The sequence below is a fragment of the Enoplosus armatus genome, chromosome 13 (assembly GCF_043641665.1).
Source record: "Enoplosus armatus isolate fEnoArm2 chromosome 13, fEnoArm2.hap1, whole genome shotgun sequence".
NCBI lineage: Eukaryota > Metazoa > Chordata > Actinopteri > Centrarchiformes > Enoplosidae > Enoplosus > Enoplosus armatus.
In genome coordinates this window covers 3,413,768-3,432,112 of record NC_092192.1, presented here as the reverse complement: position 1 = coordinate 3,432,112, position 18,345 = coordinate 3,413,768, and the positions used below count along the sequence as shown (strand labels likewise).

At 41.6% G+C, this 18,345-nt stretch overlaps 1 protein-coding gene across 1 annotated transcript in view; it reads right to left on the bottom strand.

Annotated features, from left to right (window-relative positions):
- Window positions 1-18,345, bottom strand: part of gtf2ird1 (GTF2I repeat domain containing 1) — a 29,552-nt gene that overhangs the window by 8,412 nt on the left and 2,795 nt on the right. Inside the window, exons 2-15 of the mRNA XM_070916949.1 lie at window positions 15,458-15,587; window positions 14,948-15,089; window positions 13,562-13,738; window positions 13,277-13,460; window positions 10,493-10,812; window positions 9,798-9,893; window positions 8,519-8,602; window positions 7,608-7,791; window positions 5,899-5,924; window positions 4,816-4,942; window positions 4,244-4,287; window positions 3,945-4,025; window positions 2,843-2,977; window positions 480-533 (exon numbers count right to left, since the gene is read on the bottom strand). Of these exons, the coding sequence (XP_070773050.1) occupies window positions 480-533; window positions 2,843-2,977; window positions 3,945-4,025; window positions 4,244-4,287; window positions 4,816-4,942; window positions 5,899-5,924; window positions 7,608-7,791; window positions 8,519-8,602; window positions 9,798-9,893; window positions 10,493-10,812; window positions 13,277-13,460; window positions 13,562-13,738; window positions 14,948-15,089; window positions 15,458-15,583 (1,780 nt within the window). The 5' untranslated portion in view covers window positions 15,584-15,587. The remainder of the gene's footprint in view (window positions 1-479; window positions 534-2,842; window positions 2,978-3,944; window positions 4,026-4,243; window positions 4,288-4,815; window positions 4,943-5,898; window positions 5,925-7,607; window positions 7,792-8,518; window positions 8,603-9,797; window positions 9,894-10,492; window positions 10,813-13,276; window positions 13,461-13,561; window positions 13,739-14,947; window positions 15,090-15,457; window positions 15,588-18,345) is intronic.

The window sequence follows — 18,345 nt, the reverse complement described above, 5'->3', positions numbered from 1 at the left end:
CAGACCATAACAAATGGACGTAGGAGAGAAGAATGGTTAATAAATGGGCTAATAAAACAAAGTAGAACATATTTCTTGAGGTAGATGTGACTAAAAGCTACAAATTAACTGTGATGCACCTGAAGTTAATGCAAACAAAATAACTACAAGCTGATCTCACAGTGAAGATTTTATAAAATCCAAATGATTTTTTTTGTTTCTAAATTTGGGAGCTTAGAGATAAAAGAAACCCCATTTTAACGTACAATACATCACTACATACGCAGGTGGCAAAATGTCCTTTTAAAGATATGAAAACAGCCTTCATGTCAAACATTTAGAGGGTCAGGCAGCAGGTGGAGCATCTGTAGGTGTGTTGTGTAGTTGCCTGTCTGGGTCAAACGTTCGGAGCCGTTTTGTTTTATTCCCATCTGCCTCTCCAACAAGATATTATTTTGCACACAGTGACAGAAAAGGCAGCATGAGTCAGTCCAGCCTACCTTCAGAGGACCTTCTGATGCTCTGCGAGGCCGCACTGGGTGACAGAGCTTCAGCTGCGAGATGAAAGAAAAACATGAGAGGGGCAAACACACTTTCAAACATTTACAGGACAAAGAATTCAAATATGTGAACCATTATTCAGGTAAATGTAAATGTCTTGATGGTTTGCTGTTAACTGAGTTCACCAGCAACACTTTCAGAGTTAACAGTGAGGCACGTGATGTTTGGTCATACTCTGTCGAAAACATTCCCGACTGTAATCATTACATTTGTGAAACGTCAACTGTTTATTTGAAGGCGTATGTCTACTACTCAGGAGCAAGTTACAACATACTGCTGCAATAATTCAGTATCATCCGCCACTGTCTTCCAGTATAACGCGATCACAACACGATGTTGTTTTAATTAATAATTCCAAGCAAACTGTACTTAAAAACTCACAAAATAAACTGTTAAAGTTTTACAATTGTGAAGTTTCCTCTGAAGTACTGAACATTAGAAAGTTGACAAAGGTAGTATAGACTACATGGTGCCCTCTTTGGACTGCATTAAAATACAAAACCTTCCCTCTACTTCGTACATGTTCGGACACATTTACACACACTTTATTATTTGAAAGGTGCATGTACACCTGGACAGAATCACCACAGGGCCTGACGACAACTGATGAGGTTTGACTCTTTTGTTGTGTCCAACAACATAAACATCCCACAGCCATCAGTCTGCCCTGTTTAGTTCATATAACATGTAAACACGAACTGTCATAGCAACAGGCTAGGAGATGAATATTGTGTGAATGTTTGATTGCTGATGTGTCCCCAATATCATTTTATTTCACTGTAGTGCTGCTTGTTATAATGTAAACATTGATCAAGTACTTTGTCCTCCATGTAGAGCTACTGAGCTTTGTTTAACTGAGACGGTTGGACAGTCCACAGTGTCCGACACTGAGGAAGAGTCAACCCCCCACACATCTATTTGACTTTACAATATCAAATGCAAGCTAGCAACAAATGAATACTTAAATAAATAAAGAGCATCTAACAGCAAATAATACTAAATGTGACATTTGCTGCACTTACCTTCATTTTCTTTCCTTTAGTGGTCATTTGTGAAAGAAAAGAAAACTTAAACAAAGCACAATCAAATCAACAAAATAAAACGCCTCCTGAAAGCACTGTATGCTAAGCCCAAGATCACACTGAGTAGACTCTTCATTCTCTGGTGTTAAAGCACCACATTCAAATGGAAAATCGCCTCATTTATATGTCAATTTAATTCATTAAAAAGTTACTTCTGAACATTTTCATTGATAGTGCAGGATTTTTAGGATCTGTGTCCAAAGTGAACGCTAAGCTTTCAGTTTTTAGAGTGCTGTACTCATTTGTTAATTAGTTAATTAGCATTATTTAATGCCTCTTTGTGCAGGACAGCTTAAAGGGTCAGTTCACCAAAATCAGAGCAAAGCTTTCTGCTGAATGGAAAGGTGAATACAGGTGTTTACAGCATAGACAGAAATCTCAGTGACAGATGCTCCATCAACACAAATAAAAGAAAACTATCTGCTTGGTCGGATAACATGTTTGTAATTTGGATGAACCAACCCTTTAAGGTGAAAAACTAATAAATAAATCACTGCAAACCAAGTTTATTAACTTGATAAATAAGGCCGGTGCAGTTTAGAAAGAGAGTGTAGTCTACTCAAATGTCTTGGTGACCTTCCTCTAGTCACCTATGTTTTAAAGGTGAGAGCTGTTTCAGGTCCGTGTTAGATGGAGGAGGATTTGGGAGTATTGAAAGGATCTTTGAGGAGCAGGTCGGTCTCTCTAATAACTAACTCTAATCATTCTGGGCAGCAGACTACATGACAACGTCACTCAACATCTGGAAATGCGCACAATGCATCAGTCTTAATGACTTAAATGGCAAAACTGAAAGGTAAAAGTTTCGGTTTACAAACTGACACAATGACAGTCAGTCAAATAGCTGCAGCTGATACATGGTGCCTTTCACAGATGAGAGCTGGTATTTGTAAGACGAGGGGAAGAGAGGAGCTACAGTAGGCCAGAGTCGGGGAGCGGGGATTCTTAAGGTGGGGTTGTAGCTACTGGTGGCTGGGGAGGTTTGGTCGTGGGGAAGTGGGAGAGTGGAAGAAAAAGTATTTGAGAAAAGTGTTTTCATACGTGTGGCAGCTTATTTAGCTCCCTAAAATACAGCCAGAGTGAGGGGTGGCAGTGGCGGGCGCTGAGCGGCACCCGGGGGTGGCTGTAAGGCTGTGGGGTGCAGCGGGCATTCATTCCAGGAGCTGCGGTGAGGAGGAGGTAGATGAAATGGAGGTGGGTGCTGACGGGGCTGACGTTACCTGCGTGGTTTTCCATTGGGTGATGGGGAGCAGAGGGAGCAGAGGGAGCAGAGGGCGAGGCTGTGGCTGGACACGCTGCAGCTGCGACCGGCTCGGCCACAGACTCGCTGGGCTCCTCCCCGCCTGCACCAGCATCTGGAGAAACAGTTTGTTTTTCATGAGTTTTTTTAAGTTTGGCTGTAGCGCAAAAAACACACACACAACACAAGAGAGCAACAGGAAGTATCAGTGCTGATATTTCCTGTGACATTTTGATATTTCCTGTATTAGTGGTTTTAGCTAGCAAAAGCTCTGTCGGTGGGACTTACATGACGTACATTTCCCAAACCAATCAGTTAGTTCTCATCCTTGAAGTCTTTAATCTTGTAAAAGTGAAACATAAGCATAAATCTCACCTGGCACAGAGCCCCAACACCACAGGAAGTGAAGGGCCGTAACCTGAACTTGTAAGAACCAGTACGGCTTTTGGTTCTGGGTTCTGCTTGTGTTTCTACTATGTTTGAGGAACATGTCTTTTTTATACGCTGGTAGACGAGTCCAGTTGTGGGACAGACAACAACAGAAGACGTGGTGCTAATCCTGACTTTGATTTTCTGTCACATTCATCATGAGAGGAGTGTCCCTCCTCACTAATTGCAACTCGTTTCACACTTTCAGTGTTTGTATTCATCCAAGTAAAACGTGGACGTCAGGTACATCCACTGAGCGCTCACCTACAGCAGGTGACAACATTTAGCAATCTGTCTTCTTCACAGCAACGAGCAGTTAGTCAATTCAGAGAAAGGAACTCGCTCTCTCATGGTGGGTAAACATGAGCATTCATTGTGCAGCTTACTGATATTAATGTACATTGTTTTGGTTACTGAAGTCTGCAAAATTCAAATTATGCAAAGTTGTATAGTGTGGCTTAAAGAGGCAACGCATGAAGACAATCTAGAAGTGTAAAATAAAATACACCATACTGAAGTCTTGCTGAGGACACTGTATCACACACCTGTGACATGTCAGTGATAATCCATGAGAACTACATCTCTGGATACTGTGTTTATAAAAGGAAGAAGTGAAAGATTTTCAGAGCTAATATCCAAGCGTGGGCACTTACCTGGCACTGTAACTTGAATGATTTCCCCATCTGGAGGCTCCGTTTTAATCCTTTTCAAAGGAATGCAATCTCCTGAAGGACCTGCGGGGATTGAACAGTTCATTCTGCCTGAGTTCCCATCGGTGTGTGGCACTGTGTCTCATGGCAGTGTTAAACAGACTTAAGTAGGAGTTAGAATGTGTTTGAAGTGACCGGACTGCAAAACGGACTTCTAATACTTGGGGCTTTTGTTACTTCAGACAGCAAAGTATCAGAACAAAACGTTTTAATAATGCAGAAATGCTTTTAATTGCACATACCTGCTTCACAGTCAGCCAAGGGACTCACGCATGCACTTGTTGATCTGTGATATTAAATAAAACACACTCAGGTGACTACCAAAGTACAAAACTGATTCATTAAAAAGATTACACGAGCCACTGTGGGACTCAAAAGACAATTAAGGTGAATGTGATTTCTCAAGTCGTGCAGGTTTGTCTTAAATTTTGCTCTAAGATTTGAGGAAACCTGCATATTATTTTCTAAAAAAGCATCCTTATGAGCCGATTTATTTCATAGACATCAGACTGTTTCATTTACCAGCCTACACAAACTATAGGTCTATTACAAGGCAAATCAAAGGAAATAAAAAAACCCATCCAAAATGAGGCCAGTATGAATTCAGGGCTGTCACTAAAATGAAGCTTGTCACAGCTCGTGTCACGGTAGCAATGTAAATGAAACAGTATATCTGAACTGTTTAATTCAGTCCACATTATGAGTAATGACGGTTACAAATGCAATTCAATTTGGCTTCATGCCACCATCTCATATTTCCCCATTATAAACAAAGTGGAATAATGCTAAATGTGTGCGTGGGCCGGGCTCTGACCTGCTGCTGTGAGGATTGCTGACCAGCTCGGCTGCGGTGGGCAGGATGCTCAGATTATCAGGGAAGCTGTCTTCAGGCGTGGAGCCCAGGTCATGCTTGCCCTCCTCCCTTGCAATCTTGCCAGCAGCTTCAACAAACAAGAGACAGAAGATAAACAAACCCTGCATCCCATTAGCGAAGAACATCTGTGGGGTGTAAATATATAAATTAAGACTTGACAGAGCAGGTTTCCGTTAGCTGGTTACTGTAATTAATTGTAAGGATTCTGACAAATATTTTACGGCTAAATGCCTGACTCAAGTTCCACACAAAGCACAAATAATTACCTTTTACCCAAAGTTCCCTTTCAAAAGATGTAGATAATTTTAATTTTAATGAAAATGCAGGCTCCACTTGGGCAATGAGCCAAATTAGCTCTGATTTGATCTCATTTTGACTCAGTACTGGAAAGTCAAGGTTTGTGCACACCAATCAGGTGAACAAACAACAATTATTATCTCATACAGTCAGATGCCCGTTTATTGGGCCCAGCTACCTAAAATAATAATAAATCCTTGTTATACTGAGAGGAGGTTATTATGTTCTGTCCACTTCATTCATCGATGAGGGCAGGCTAAACACTGCAAACGTCTCTCTGGAAGAGTTTCAACAAAAAAAGAACATTTAAACCTTCATGAAGGCAGGATTTGTTGCTGGTGTATTAGACTGCATTAGTTTCAGCTAGGTGTACCTAATAAACTGGCAACGGAGGGATATTGCCTGCGCTATAGACATATGTCAGTGATGTAGACAAGCTAGAAAAGGCATTTTTTAGCTTTACTGATACTGAATCGAACTCAGCCTGTGAAGATACAAAGGCCTAACTTTCAGTCTAGAAAAGGAAAACTATGCTGATAAATTTAATTCTCTCCTCCCAGTTTACTGCCGCCAGAAAGCTTCTAGAAACACTGGCACATTTTCAAGTATAATTAGAGACATTGGCGTGAGAAGTCACAAAGAGGCAGATCAGCAGTGTTTCATTAATGAGCTCATACGCATGTGAAAATGGTATTAAAATAAAAACAAAATTAATCACACTCTTACCAGTGAAAATCCTTTCATCAAACATTCTGGAATATAAAAAAGGAAAACAGGCCATTAGTCACCGAGTTCAAAGAGCGTTTCAGCTCTCAGGGCAAAAATCATGATGCAAACAACTGTACATGTTAAAAAACACAGCATTAACAGCTCTTTAAGCACATTAACTGCTCTTTACACAATCAGTCTCAGTCAAACAATCAATCACGTAATTGAGTCACTCGTTTGTTATCATTGAATCCCTCCGACTAAAGATAAGTGTGTGGATGTGAACTGTACTCCTGGACCGCTTCCCCTCCTTCTGGCACATGCTACTGCTCCGTCTGCCACCGAGACATTCCTCTCCTGCTGCGATCATAATTAATCTTTAGACACAACTCCTGTTTATTTACATCTCTTTGTTAAACGTTTGGAGATTAAGACTGAAACTTGCAGCTGGTGAAGAAGGGCTCTGTTTAGGGGCACTTTCATCTAGAATGAATTCACTACCTGACTTATCAAAACCAGATGACCTACTTTTATAATGGGGTCATTGCGGAACAAGACTGATAGTCACTACGCAATGCTCAAAACACTTCAAAACAACAAACTGAGAAACAGTTTATCAGTTGTTTACCACTAGTGGGGTAAAACATTTAAGGTTTGGTCAGAGGGTGGCAAAAAGGTTTATGCTCTGTACGGTGGCCATGTTAGGACACGTCACTGTATATATATAGATAACTAATCATGAGGTCACCCTAGTGACTATGATTATCTGTGCCAAATTGAATCCATCCATTTGCAACCATCCATGCATTTACAAGCTGACTCGCCTTCCCTCGAGCCACACCGCTAGTATGGTTTTAAAAAACACTCAGTGAGGTTTTCATTATTAGCAAAAGCCAGGAGGCGTTGGTCTATTTGCCTGTAAGTTTGAAACTGAACTGCTACATGTAAATAAAATGAGGTTGTTATTGATATCATCTGGGCATAATTAATAGCAAGCCTTAAATGAGAAGAAAATTCTGGTTTCAGTTAAAGCAGCCAACCATTAGAATTAACAGCGTTAGTTTAAAAATGAACATAGTCTGTCAACAAAGTACATGCCAAAAAAGAACATCAGGGTCTGCATCTGGAACATCTCTCAATGACAATGGGAATGTGATGTAATTCCGAATTAATCACATTTTCAATCTTTCCTAATTGTATTAACACTAATGAGCTGCCTGCAGGATTCGTTAGAAGATGTGTTATCTCAAACAAGGCATGGTGGCTCATTTAAATTAGCTTAAACAAATGGATGGAGGAGCAGCCGCAATATGCTGGCTAGGGAAAGTCATTTGGGACATGAATGGAAATGGTTTACCAGTCAGCGGGACATAGTGTGCTGAAGGAAACAGACGTTTAACCGACAGATGGTATAGGCTGGCTCGATTGGTGGCTGCTTATTAAAAATCTGTTCTAATAAAAGTTTCAGAGGCAAAGCCATACTGTAGTTTGTTGGAGTGGATCTGGACGATAATGAAGTAGGAAGTGGAGAAGGTATGATCTGCACTCAGTGACTAAATTAGACTTAATTAGACGTGGAAGCATGCATTGATCTCTAGTAATCTAGTCTGTGAATTACATCAGCATAATACTATGAATTTATCCCACACATGTATGTAGGCTTAAAAAGGTACTTCATGCTAACAGCATGCTAAAAATAGGACTTCTAATCTTAAAGCATTGGTTACCGTTTGACGATGAAGCGGATGCCATGGCGCTCATCCAGGATGCGTTTGAGCTTGGGGACTCCATAGGTGCAGGGTCTCTTGAAGGGGATCTGGTCTGGGATGCCGATGATCTCCACGGCCCCTGGGTCACAGGCGATTTTGCGGTAGGGGACAGGCACCATGTGATCTAGACCCAGGGCCTCAGCTAGAGAAAACAGTCAGCAACCAGGCTTTTCAGAAAAACAACATGATGCTACTGAAGGAATATCACTTAAATATTCACTTTAACTCTAAATAATAGTGGTTTATTCAACTTAATGCATTTGTTACTCTACAAACATGAAGTAACATAAGAAAAAGCAGCCCCCAGTGGGATGCACGCCACATGTAAAGGTTTACAGAAGTGAAGATAATTCCAGCTAAATGGGATATTAAACTTTAAGGGAATGATAATTGCTGCTGTGGGCTTGGATAAAAAAATCTGGAAACAGATCCCATGAGCCAGAATGTGGAAATGATTTTTCCCTTCATTTGTACAAACTGCTCATAGGCACACAGTATCCACTCACTGAGTACACCGCAGTCGCACTGCCTGCAAGCATCTTCTGAATACTTTCAAGTGGCAAAACAATGTAAATGTATCAGGAGGCGAACTTGTAATCAGCTGTTTTCTTGTGGTTGTGCTGGTTGATCTTCTGGTTGAGCTCTTCTTAAGACATGTTTTGTAGGAATTAACAGTATACTGTGGTTACAGATGTCTTGTGTCTCACTGAGGAAAAGATGATCAAACCAAAGCACTGACCCCAATACATCAACATCCAAAAATACGCACAGAATCATCACTGTGCTTAAACAATTGCATGAGGAGGCTGCCTGTATGTGACACTGAGGCGCAAACAAAATCCAAATGCAAAGCGAGAAGCTTTCCTTACCGTATCTGCTGTTGAACAAGATCTGAACACATTCTCTCAGTGTGTTGATGTCTTCAGTTTCCCGAATGAAAGAATCCCATTTTTCTGCAAGAAACAACTCCTGTCAATGCTTCAATGAAACATAGGTCTGCTTCTTTCGTTTACTGCAGCTTTAACATTCAAATGAGCTTTATTTCACTTAAGCGCCAAACATCTGAAATTAATCTTCTCCATCTACTCAATATCAACTTGGGAAATGAGTGCAATCTTCTTACAGGATTACTCTTGACATCTTAGTAGCTTAGCCCTTAATGGTTAAGGGTTAGTATAGTTTAGTCTTTGTTCAGTAAACAATACTTGGCTACTGTATGAGCCTGCAAATCCAGGCAGGACACAGGGAAACACAGGAAAATAAAATGCACAAAATCCTCCTCTGGGACAGCAGGTTTTAACTTCTATCATTAGTTTTGAATATTCATTTCTGACAACATTTCATAGCCCAACTGATATTGAATTTTTGAGGCTGATTTAATTGTCTAATTGATATTTAAGGATAAGGAGAACTGTGGTTATCATGCATTGTGATGACTTTGCCAAATGTGTTGAGCTGAGCTTGACTCTCCGGTATTACAAACTACCTCAAACATATCTTTCTGTACAGCAGTTTCTTCTTACTTAACAGCTGACATAATGGCTGATACCAATAAATCTGTGATAAGCTGATATCGGATAATATAACGCTCTGCTGTCTGGATTTTGCCTGCACCTTACATCTCAGCACACTTTTGAAAAGGAAAAGTTCCACATTTTGACTCACCCACAGAACTTTATTACTAATTGCAGCACAAGTTCCAAAGATAACAACTACCTGCATGTCATGTCAATTACAAGAAAACATTAATGATGTGCAATATATCTGATATTATACTGCAGCCATAAAAAAGCGGTGCCTTGAAGCTTGAACTTTACTCAGTGTACGAGACATACCCTTCATCGAACTTTGAAGCTGCTACAAATATTGGGAACATCAGGGTTTATGCAGTTAAAATCTTTGACATCTTTAAATATGCTTGAGATGTTCAAAGCAGTACAAAAGTCAATATATCTGACTCACAAGTTAGTGTTAATTGCTCAGTTCTACATCCAAATATACAATTGTTGGCTGGGATAAAAGATGTGAGAGATTTTACTTGCTCAGTCCTTCTAACTTGTCTCCAGTGACCAATACAGATACACCAGTGTTAAGCATTTAAAATGAGGTCAAATGCCTGTATGTTCATGGTCATATGTTTAAATTTACCTGATTTTTCATGCACTATGGAGAAGAGCAGCCTCTTGGAGATGTGGATGCCAGGAGGGCTCTGACCCTGCTCACCAGGTAGTCTTGTTGTCTCATCTGAAAATGCGAGACAAATTAAATATATTCAGTTCAATTAACTTTCATTTCAGTTAGAGATGTTCACTTTGCATCCAGATATTCAATTAGTTTCCCCAGCAGTCGTTAATACATTACTACAGTTTGTAACTACCTGCAAAGTACCAGGATAAAGCATGAAAACATTCTGTGCCCTCTAGGATTTCAACTATAGGTAAGCAACTCCACCTGACACCTTTAGAGATATGAGTATAATAAAGACATGCAAAAGGAAAAGTAAAGTGCTGCTTCGAATGAAATAATGAGCGGTATAATAATCTGACTTCAAAGCACACTGCAAATTCACCACTTTTCTGGGCACACTGGAGGCGCAGGAAGAGGCACTTTATCTTTTTCATAAAGATTTTACTTTTCATTATTATTATGATCATTGTTGTGAATGTTATGTCAATCTTGAATTTTACCTCTATTCACAAAAGCAAAGAGCCAATGTTTTGCTTGCAGTCAAGCTCTGGCTGTTTTATTCACTGTTGATGCTGTGATTGTGTAACACCCACCCAACTGGTCCAGAAGTCATATTCCAATGTTGAAACCCACCCTCCAAACCACACACGTCTTACCGCTGTTAGCACAGTCCTTGACCGAAGTGCTCATTTTGTCCGTCCCCGCTGTCCAGTTGGCCGCTCTGTCCTTGCCCAGGTTGAGGAGGGACATGGGTTTGAAATCCAGCTTGCCATCTGGATGAGGTTTGGAGGACATGGGCATGCCGTACAGGAAGCTCGACAGAACAGAGTTGCTGGAAGTGGCGGGACTTGATGACGTGACTGCCTGGGCGGTAGTCTTCCCCGGGCCGTGGCTGCTCGGCGTCATGGCGGCGGTAGAAGAGTTGTGATTGACATCAGTGCTGGACTTGGCTTCTCGAGACAGATCTTCCGCTGGCCTGTACAGACACAAAATCAAGAAGAAAGTCATTTGGAAGGTTACAAACGTCACAGCTTGACATCAAGCTTTTTGTTTGCAAACTGCATCACTTGCCAAGTGTCTCTCGGATTACATCAACACGTGCTGTGCTCTTTTTGAGTAGGACCAATTTATCTGTTCCATTATTTTGGATTATCATCCCCTTGATAACTTTTAGAAGAAGTCATTTGAATGATAAATGAAATGAGATCCGTGTTTCCGTTAAATACATTTTTAAAATTATTGCCGCCGCTGCTGCTTCAGAATTTTATGAAATGTCATGAAGCCGCAATTAACGACTCTGCGGAGTTGTCCGCTCCACTGAACTCAAACCAACGGTCGTCCACTCTCTCTCCGCTTTGAGGATGAGCAACTGGAACAGTGACAGGACGTCAATCACTCAGAAAGTCATGACAACCAAATAAACAACAGTGCAAGAACAGCATTTTCTCCTCAGGCAGAGTGACTAACAGGGCAGAGCAGAGTCGGACAGGCCTGGTAGGCCGGTCGCTCTGTGGGCCGTTTGAGCAGCTCATTGTACAAAAACAATAGCGAGAGAGACGCGATCCTCCTGAAGACTGAATAAGATAAGCAGGGTTTGGATTTGGCTAGCTGGCTATATCGACTGACTTGTTTTCATACAGTCGATGCGCTCATCAATGTCACTCTTTGTGAACCAACCAATCACGGCCTGGATGGGGCGGGACATTAAAAAAAAGGTTGACACACCACAGCAAACTTTCAAAATGTTGAACTCATTGTTATGCAAGAATTAACTAATTAAAGACTAACCGCCCAACTACAACAAAACCCAGCTGCTGACAAAAGTCAGAGGGGAAACACTGGACATGATACGTTTCTCTGCTATTTTAACTATTTCCCCTTGTCTTCTCTCTACTTCTAGTCCTGCTTTGCCATGAAAAAGTGACAAACAGACCAAACACATATTTGAGTTTCTTTCTTAACAACAGTTACATTGTGTTGCGTGTATTTTAAGACTGTTCATATTCCCTTTTATTAAACTTCAGTTGTAGAGCCAGGAAACCCCCAATGTGCTGTGGGTAAAGGCATGTGACAGTTGTTATCAACAGAGTGATGAGAGTCTTTAAACAACTGTTATGCTCCATGCAGATGCAGAATGTTTGGTGTTTTTCTAGGAAGCCAACAGGGGATCAAATTAGGCTTTAATGAGCTGTGGTACAGTCCGCTGACCTTGACAAGTCAGACTTAAATATATATTTCTATCATTCCAACAGTCTCCCCACAAACTACACACAATCAGAGCATTCCAGCTCTCAACAGGCTCAAAGTCCACACTGGACTGTCCCTGCATGACATGGCAATTCCAACTCCTGTCCTTGCTGTCATCTGTTTATTTAGTTGACCTCCCAAATAAATGTTGACTTAACCTGAAGTCCTATAACAAGTATCACTAGCCAGGCTTGGGCTTTCCTCAGAAAGACAGCAGCATTTTTTCACTTGAAAGTTCAGCTCAATTTTTTTTGACTGGACCCCACGACAACAAAAAAGTTTCACTTGACTCAACTTTTGTTGCAATGCAATGCAATTGACAGAATTTGACAGTCGAGCGGTGACAGGAAGAAGCCATCAAGACACTCGTAGATAACTTTCCACCATCGTGATGGAAGATCAAATTATTGTCACCATGACAAAAATCCTGTCTCATAGTCTTATAAACCACCATGCAGGGTTTTGAGATCTATTACTCAAACAGGACTTCCTGGATCATATTTTATTGTCTCAGCAGTGCCTGAAACAACACGCCCCCAACAACACAGGCCCTATTATAGAGTTTTATAGAGTAAACGTGAAGACACAGGGACTGACAGGTATCAGGCCGGGACAGGACAGTACCGATGACCTGGCTCCACAGGAATGCTTACAAACACACTAACAGGGGAGGGGCACATGGCACATGTTTTTATTCCACATAAATTTGTTAATATATGTTAGCGATCGTGTTCAACTTCCACCAAGAGGAGCTTTGGATTCTGGAGTTACCCAGCCTCAAAGACGCTGGCCAGACTTGACCAGTATTTTCCCTTAATACATATTATTAACAGGCTTCTGCTGTTAAATCTGACCACTTTTTGTTATGAGGCAAACATGTTCTGTAACCTGAGAGTGTTTTTCCACAGCTGAATTAAAACCCTGTCTATCCCTCACTAACACACTACAGCCTGTCTGCTACCAATAACTAGCTACAAAGATAGCTATGTGCTTCCAGCCATACACACATATGTATCTCTGCAAAGCATTAGAGGCTAAGATGAAATGCCAAACTTCCTTTTTCCTCCCATTTTGGAGTGAACAGATGTAAAACAGCTGGTTTCATAATCTGATACAAGCGTTCAAACAGTCTGTCATCCCAAACAGCAGCGTGTTCAAGAATAACAGACAACAGACTTTCACTCTGCAGTCACCTTTTTACTGTGAACTGGATGCGGTGGCTCTGCTCCAGGATCTTCATCAGTGTCTTGGTGTCATACTCAGAAGGCTTCTTCAGGGTGACTCCCTCAGGCAAGCCGTGGGCCACCACACAGCTGGGGTCCTTCTGGATCCACTCATAAGGCACAGGGACCAGGCTGCTCTTTCCCACAGCCTCACCTGCACATTGCACGAGGCGGTGTGAGTACTTTGCAATATATCTTGTACAAAACTTAGGAATTAAAGTAAGAGTTTTATGGTTTCATTTGGTGACTCCTTACTGTAAAGTACAGTGAAGACCTCCTCCACCATCTTCCTCAGAACAAAGATGTTGGACTGAGCATCTGATGGAGCTCTCGGTTTCCCATGCTCACCATCCTTACTCAGTTTGCTGATATCGCCTTCCTGGTCTTTGGTATGGGCATTTGCTGTGGTCAAATTCTGCAGACATGGCACCCCTTTAAAGCCAAACGACAAAAGTCACATCTTGCAAATTAAAAATAAAAAAAGCACAAGAACATTTCAGATGCTTATAGGTCCAAATGATCTGCAATATGAGTTTTTTTCACTAACTGAGTCAGTGCCTTGACTTTAAGGGTTCCAGAGAAACAAAAAACAAGAAGATGGAGAATCTGGTTCCCAAAAAGTAATGAATACGTCACTACTCAACCACCTGAAACCTTAACTAACTGTTCAGTAAAGACATAAAATAGAAATAAACCGAGCAAACTGGAGCGACGGCTCCCCCACTTCACCTTGTATACACAGCCTGATACAATTAAACTGCGTAATGGGAGGTCACGGCCTCTCAAATTGGTGTTATTAGTAGGGAAACATTGTGGAGTCTGAGAACATTGTTTGCTGTTTTACCTATTAGCACTCAATGTCAACAGGTGGAGCAAAATGTCCCAATGCTGATTTCTGAAATATGACTTAGTAGTTACTAGTTTATAGGAAATGAAGGCTGAATGACAGGGCTTACAATCTTCTTAAGACTTAAGCTTAAAGGCAGAATGAGTGAGATTTCTCAATCAGTCGGGGAGGAGAGTTCAACTTTGTGTTTACAAACCGCAAACAAACAAATCCTACTCATTCTGCCTTAAAAATAGTTAAAACTTGCTGTAGAAATGCTGCAGATCATCATGATATTCTGATTTGTTATGAAAATGTTGCTAGACCCCTTCAGGGATCATTACGTCCTCTACGACCTTGATTTTAACCTCTATCAGTGACAAGCAGCAGTTGCCACATTAACTAAAACCTTTCTCCTCCTAAACGAGTCTCTGACAAACTTACTGCTCAAAATATTCCAAGACTTGTGAGCAGTGATGTGTGTTATTTAGCAAACGGTTTGGCCAAATGAGATGTGACAAGACAGTTTGTTGATATACAGTTTTATCTGATAAATGGAAAAATGTGTGAAACTGCAACTACTTTGTTGAATCTGATATTGAGCAAAACTGCAAGCTGCAGCACTTATTGAAGCTTTTGGCTGAATGTGCATTTGTGCGATCACAAAACTGTAAAATCCTACCGAGACAAGCGTGACGCAAGTGCATTTTATGTAACTGCCTCACAGCTGTAGCTATGATGAGAGTGATCAATGCTCTATCATGAACGAATAATGGGAAACAACATTCACAATGACACAGGAGAGCAAGACTTACGGCAAAACTTGTAGAAGTCTGTTTGGATTTCCCTCCTGGAGTTGAGGAACACTCTGCCCTTCTCTGTGCCGACCGCAATCACGCTGTCCTCGTGGATGGTGACGCACGCCACCTCAGCATTGAGCTTAGACATCGCCATGCACTGCAAAGCATACAGGCATCATTTACTCATAAGTCATTACCAGAAACGCTGAGGAAGACATGTGCAACTCAGGAGTTCATTAAGAAAACAGAGGTACTAGAAGCACTGCATTCTGACTCTCTTGAGATGGAAAGAGATACTCAGTTCCACCCCCACACTTTCATTTCCTGATGTTCGGTGCATTTTCACAGAGACAAGAAATATTCACCATGAAACAAGTTCAGAGATGCAAAGCAGCTGTTTAATAACATGTTTTAAGGTGGATTTTCATGAATCAGTAAGAGAACTGCTCTTAGTAATCATCTTGAGACCACAGAATAAGATCTCCAAAATGAGATGACGTGCAACATGCATGACCGAGGACATACCACTGAGTCGAGGGCAGACACCAGGCTGGTGAGGATCTCCTGTCTGGCTGACACCAGCGGGACTTGTGGTTCGCCCCGGGAGTTCGTCCTGATGCCATCACATGCCAGCTTCCTCATCTGAGCCATGCCTCTGCGGGGACCAGATGAACACAGTTTAGGCAGGCGGCCACAGCGCGTCCTGGACAAAACCTGCATGTGAGCATGCATACATGCAGCAGTGACCTGCATTCAAAGCAGTTTCTGTTGACATCATTTGGTTTGACTTTAAGCAAATATAAGCTTGTATTCAGGGCATCCATCCGATACTTAGAAACCGATTCTACAGCCACGCTAATGGCTCTGTGAAGGTGATGTTCACCATCCTAGTTTAGCACTTTAGCATGCTAATATTTGCTAATTAGTACTAAACCGTTTTGCAGGTATTTGTAATAAACCAAAGTATTGAACAAATAAAACAGACATTAGAAGGGAAAAGAATGGATCACCAAAGGTTTAACAATTTATCCTGAGGGGGACACGAATGACTGAACCAAATTTCATGGCAACCCATTCTGTAGTTGTCGTGACATTTCACTCAAAAACACAAATACCAACCTCAGCCTCCTGCCCTAGAGGAAAAGTCAGGGACCCCAAAAGTCACTAGGATATACTGTCTGTGAACAATGGATGTCATTTTGTGCCAATAAATCCAGTAGATGTGGAGATATTTCAAGTGAAAACTTTGACCTCTGGGCACCATGGTTATCTGTGCCAAATTTCAAGCCAATCCGTTCAACAATTGTTGAAATATTCAAGTGGTGGACCGACCAACGCTGCCATCCCTGGTGCCACACTGAAAGCATGAGTAGAAGCCATATCCATCTGAAATTAGCAACTTGTGGTTTGTCTTTGTCAATCGGGGCTAGTTGCACTCAGATGATGTCACGTGAGCCCCTTTATACTTTATTTTCTCTCCTTGACAGACAGCGCAGGAAAAAGAGAATCTGACTTAAGATGACCAGGATGAGTCCTTAAGTTTCCACAGCCATTGCAGGTAGAGTACCATGGTATAACAGCATTAAATACATTTTACATAAACCTCATACCAAACACAAAATCATCTCAACCCCAAATAATAACATGGCCAATGTAAATAAAAGTAAAGTGGCAAACAGACAGGAACCGTTAAAGAAAAACAGCTCGGCTAAAGCCAGGCACTATGTTCTCATGGCAACTGAAACCCGTCTCCTTGGAAACTAATCTCGGGGCATTTGAACAATGCAGCTCTGGCCTTTAATCTCTCCAGACACTGGGAACCATTATACTAGCCTCTGGCAAGCCCAAACCACTGACTCAATAGAGAGAGGACAGAGAGGTAGAGAGAGACAGACAGAGGCAGGGAGAGAAAGAGGACGGTGGGTGTGGTGGGGTTCAGCTGCACCAGTCTGAACGTGCCAAGTCTATTGGCCATCTAAATCTGCCTCCCCTGAGGCCACAGCAAACATTAGCCCCCTCCTAAATTATTGCGGTCTCGAAATAGATGGCCTCTTTCCCTCACATATTTAAAAGGCAAAGGAAGTAGCGAGGAGGAGAAAGGTGGGGATAAGCACAGGCTCAGGATAATGCCATGTCAATTGCATTGCAAGAGGAGGCTCAAGCGTAATGTCACGGTCCTGTTGTGGTTCTCAGTGAATATTGAACAGTTCAGTGTGGAACGACATTAATAAGTAAAGCAGCTCGCTTTAACTATGAGTCTGTGATGAACCAAAAAAAAAAAAGGAAAGATTCTTAGATGTAAATCCTGCAGTTGCTCTGTTGATAGTGAATGACGCAAACTTTGTGGAACTGCCAACACTATTCACTATGATTTCATCCAGTCACTTTGACAAAAGCTCACTTATTCTCTGAGCCCACAAAAATCAATCCTTGGTTTTGTAACTTGTTTAACATCATGCCCTTTGGATGTTTTGAGAACTGTTTGCTAAAAAGAGGATTAGTAGGAACCAACCAACTAGAAACAGCTTGCACCTCTTTACGTTTCTATTGGTGTCTTATTATGATGCATGCATTTTGCAAGGTTGTTCCTGCGTCTTAAAATCCTGGGCAAACTGCCTGAGTGTCGTTTGGAGCCTCTGAGTGCATTTAAATTTGCTCAGAAAAACTGCATGAAACCTCTTTAAGGGGACCCAAAGAGGTCTGTAATGTGATGAAGCCGTTTACTGGCAGAGGTGTACTTTGGCCACAAATCCAAAAAATGTCAATATCTACACGAGTCAGTGGAGGTGAACAATGAAGTTTTTATGACCACAAAAAATAGAAAACAGAGGCAGCTATCACAGCTCTGTGTCTGGTTTGTATAAAACAACAAAAGCAGTTAGGGACGGGGACTTTGGAGCTCTGAAAAGGGGAAAAACATGACCACATGGAGTCAAACAGGGTATGTTTTTTAAAGCATTACCAAACCATGCTACCATGATCCTGCTCACCAGCAGGGCTGCAATCCCCCATCAACAGAGCTTTGTCAACGAACTGGCTCAAGCGCTGTATCACTGGATAGGCTCAGAGATGGGCATTTAAAGAGTCACAACATCAGCCTCAGTAGTTCTGTTTTTGGCTTTGTTCATTGTTCGGAGGCTTTAAAAAAGAACACGGTCCAGCAACGAGGTGCAGGCAAGCACCAAGAGCTCCATGCTGAACGCTGCTGTTTGCAACAGCGCTGCGGAGACATACGTCAGCAGCTAGAAACACAAAACAAAAGTGATCAAGATGAGCAAGGTAGGCGACACCGTTTACCACACCACCACAGCTTAATGGAAAAAACGTCTGAATTGTGCCAGCGCGACTCGCCTTCTCACAACTACTCCCCCATAATGGAAAAACCTTATTAATGTTAACACAGTATTGGTTGA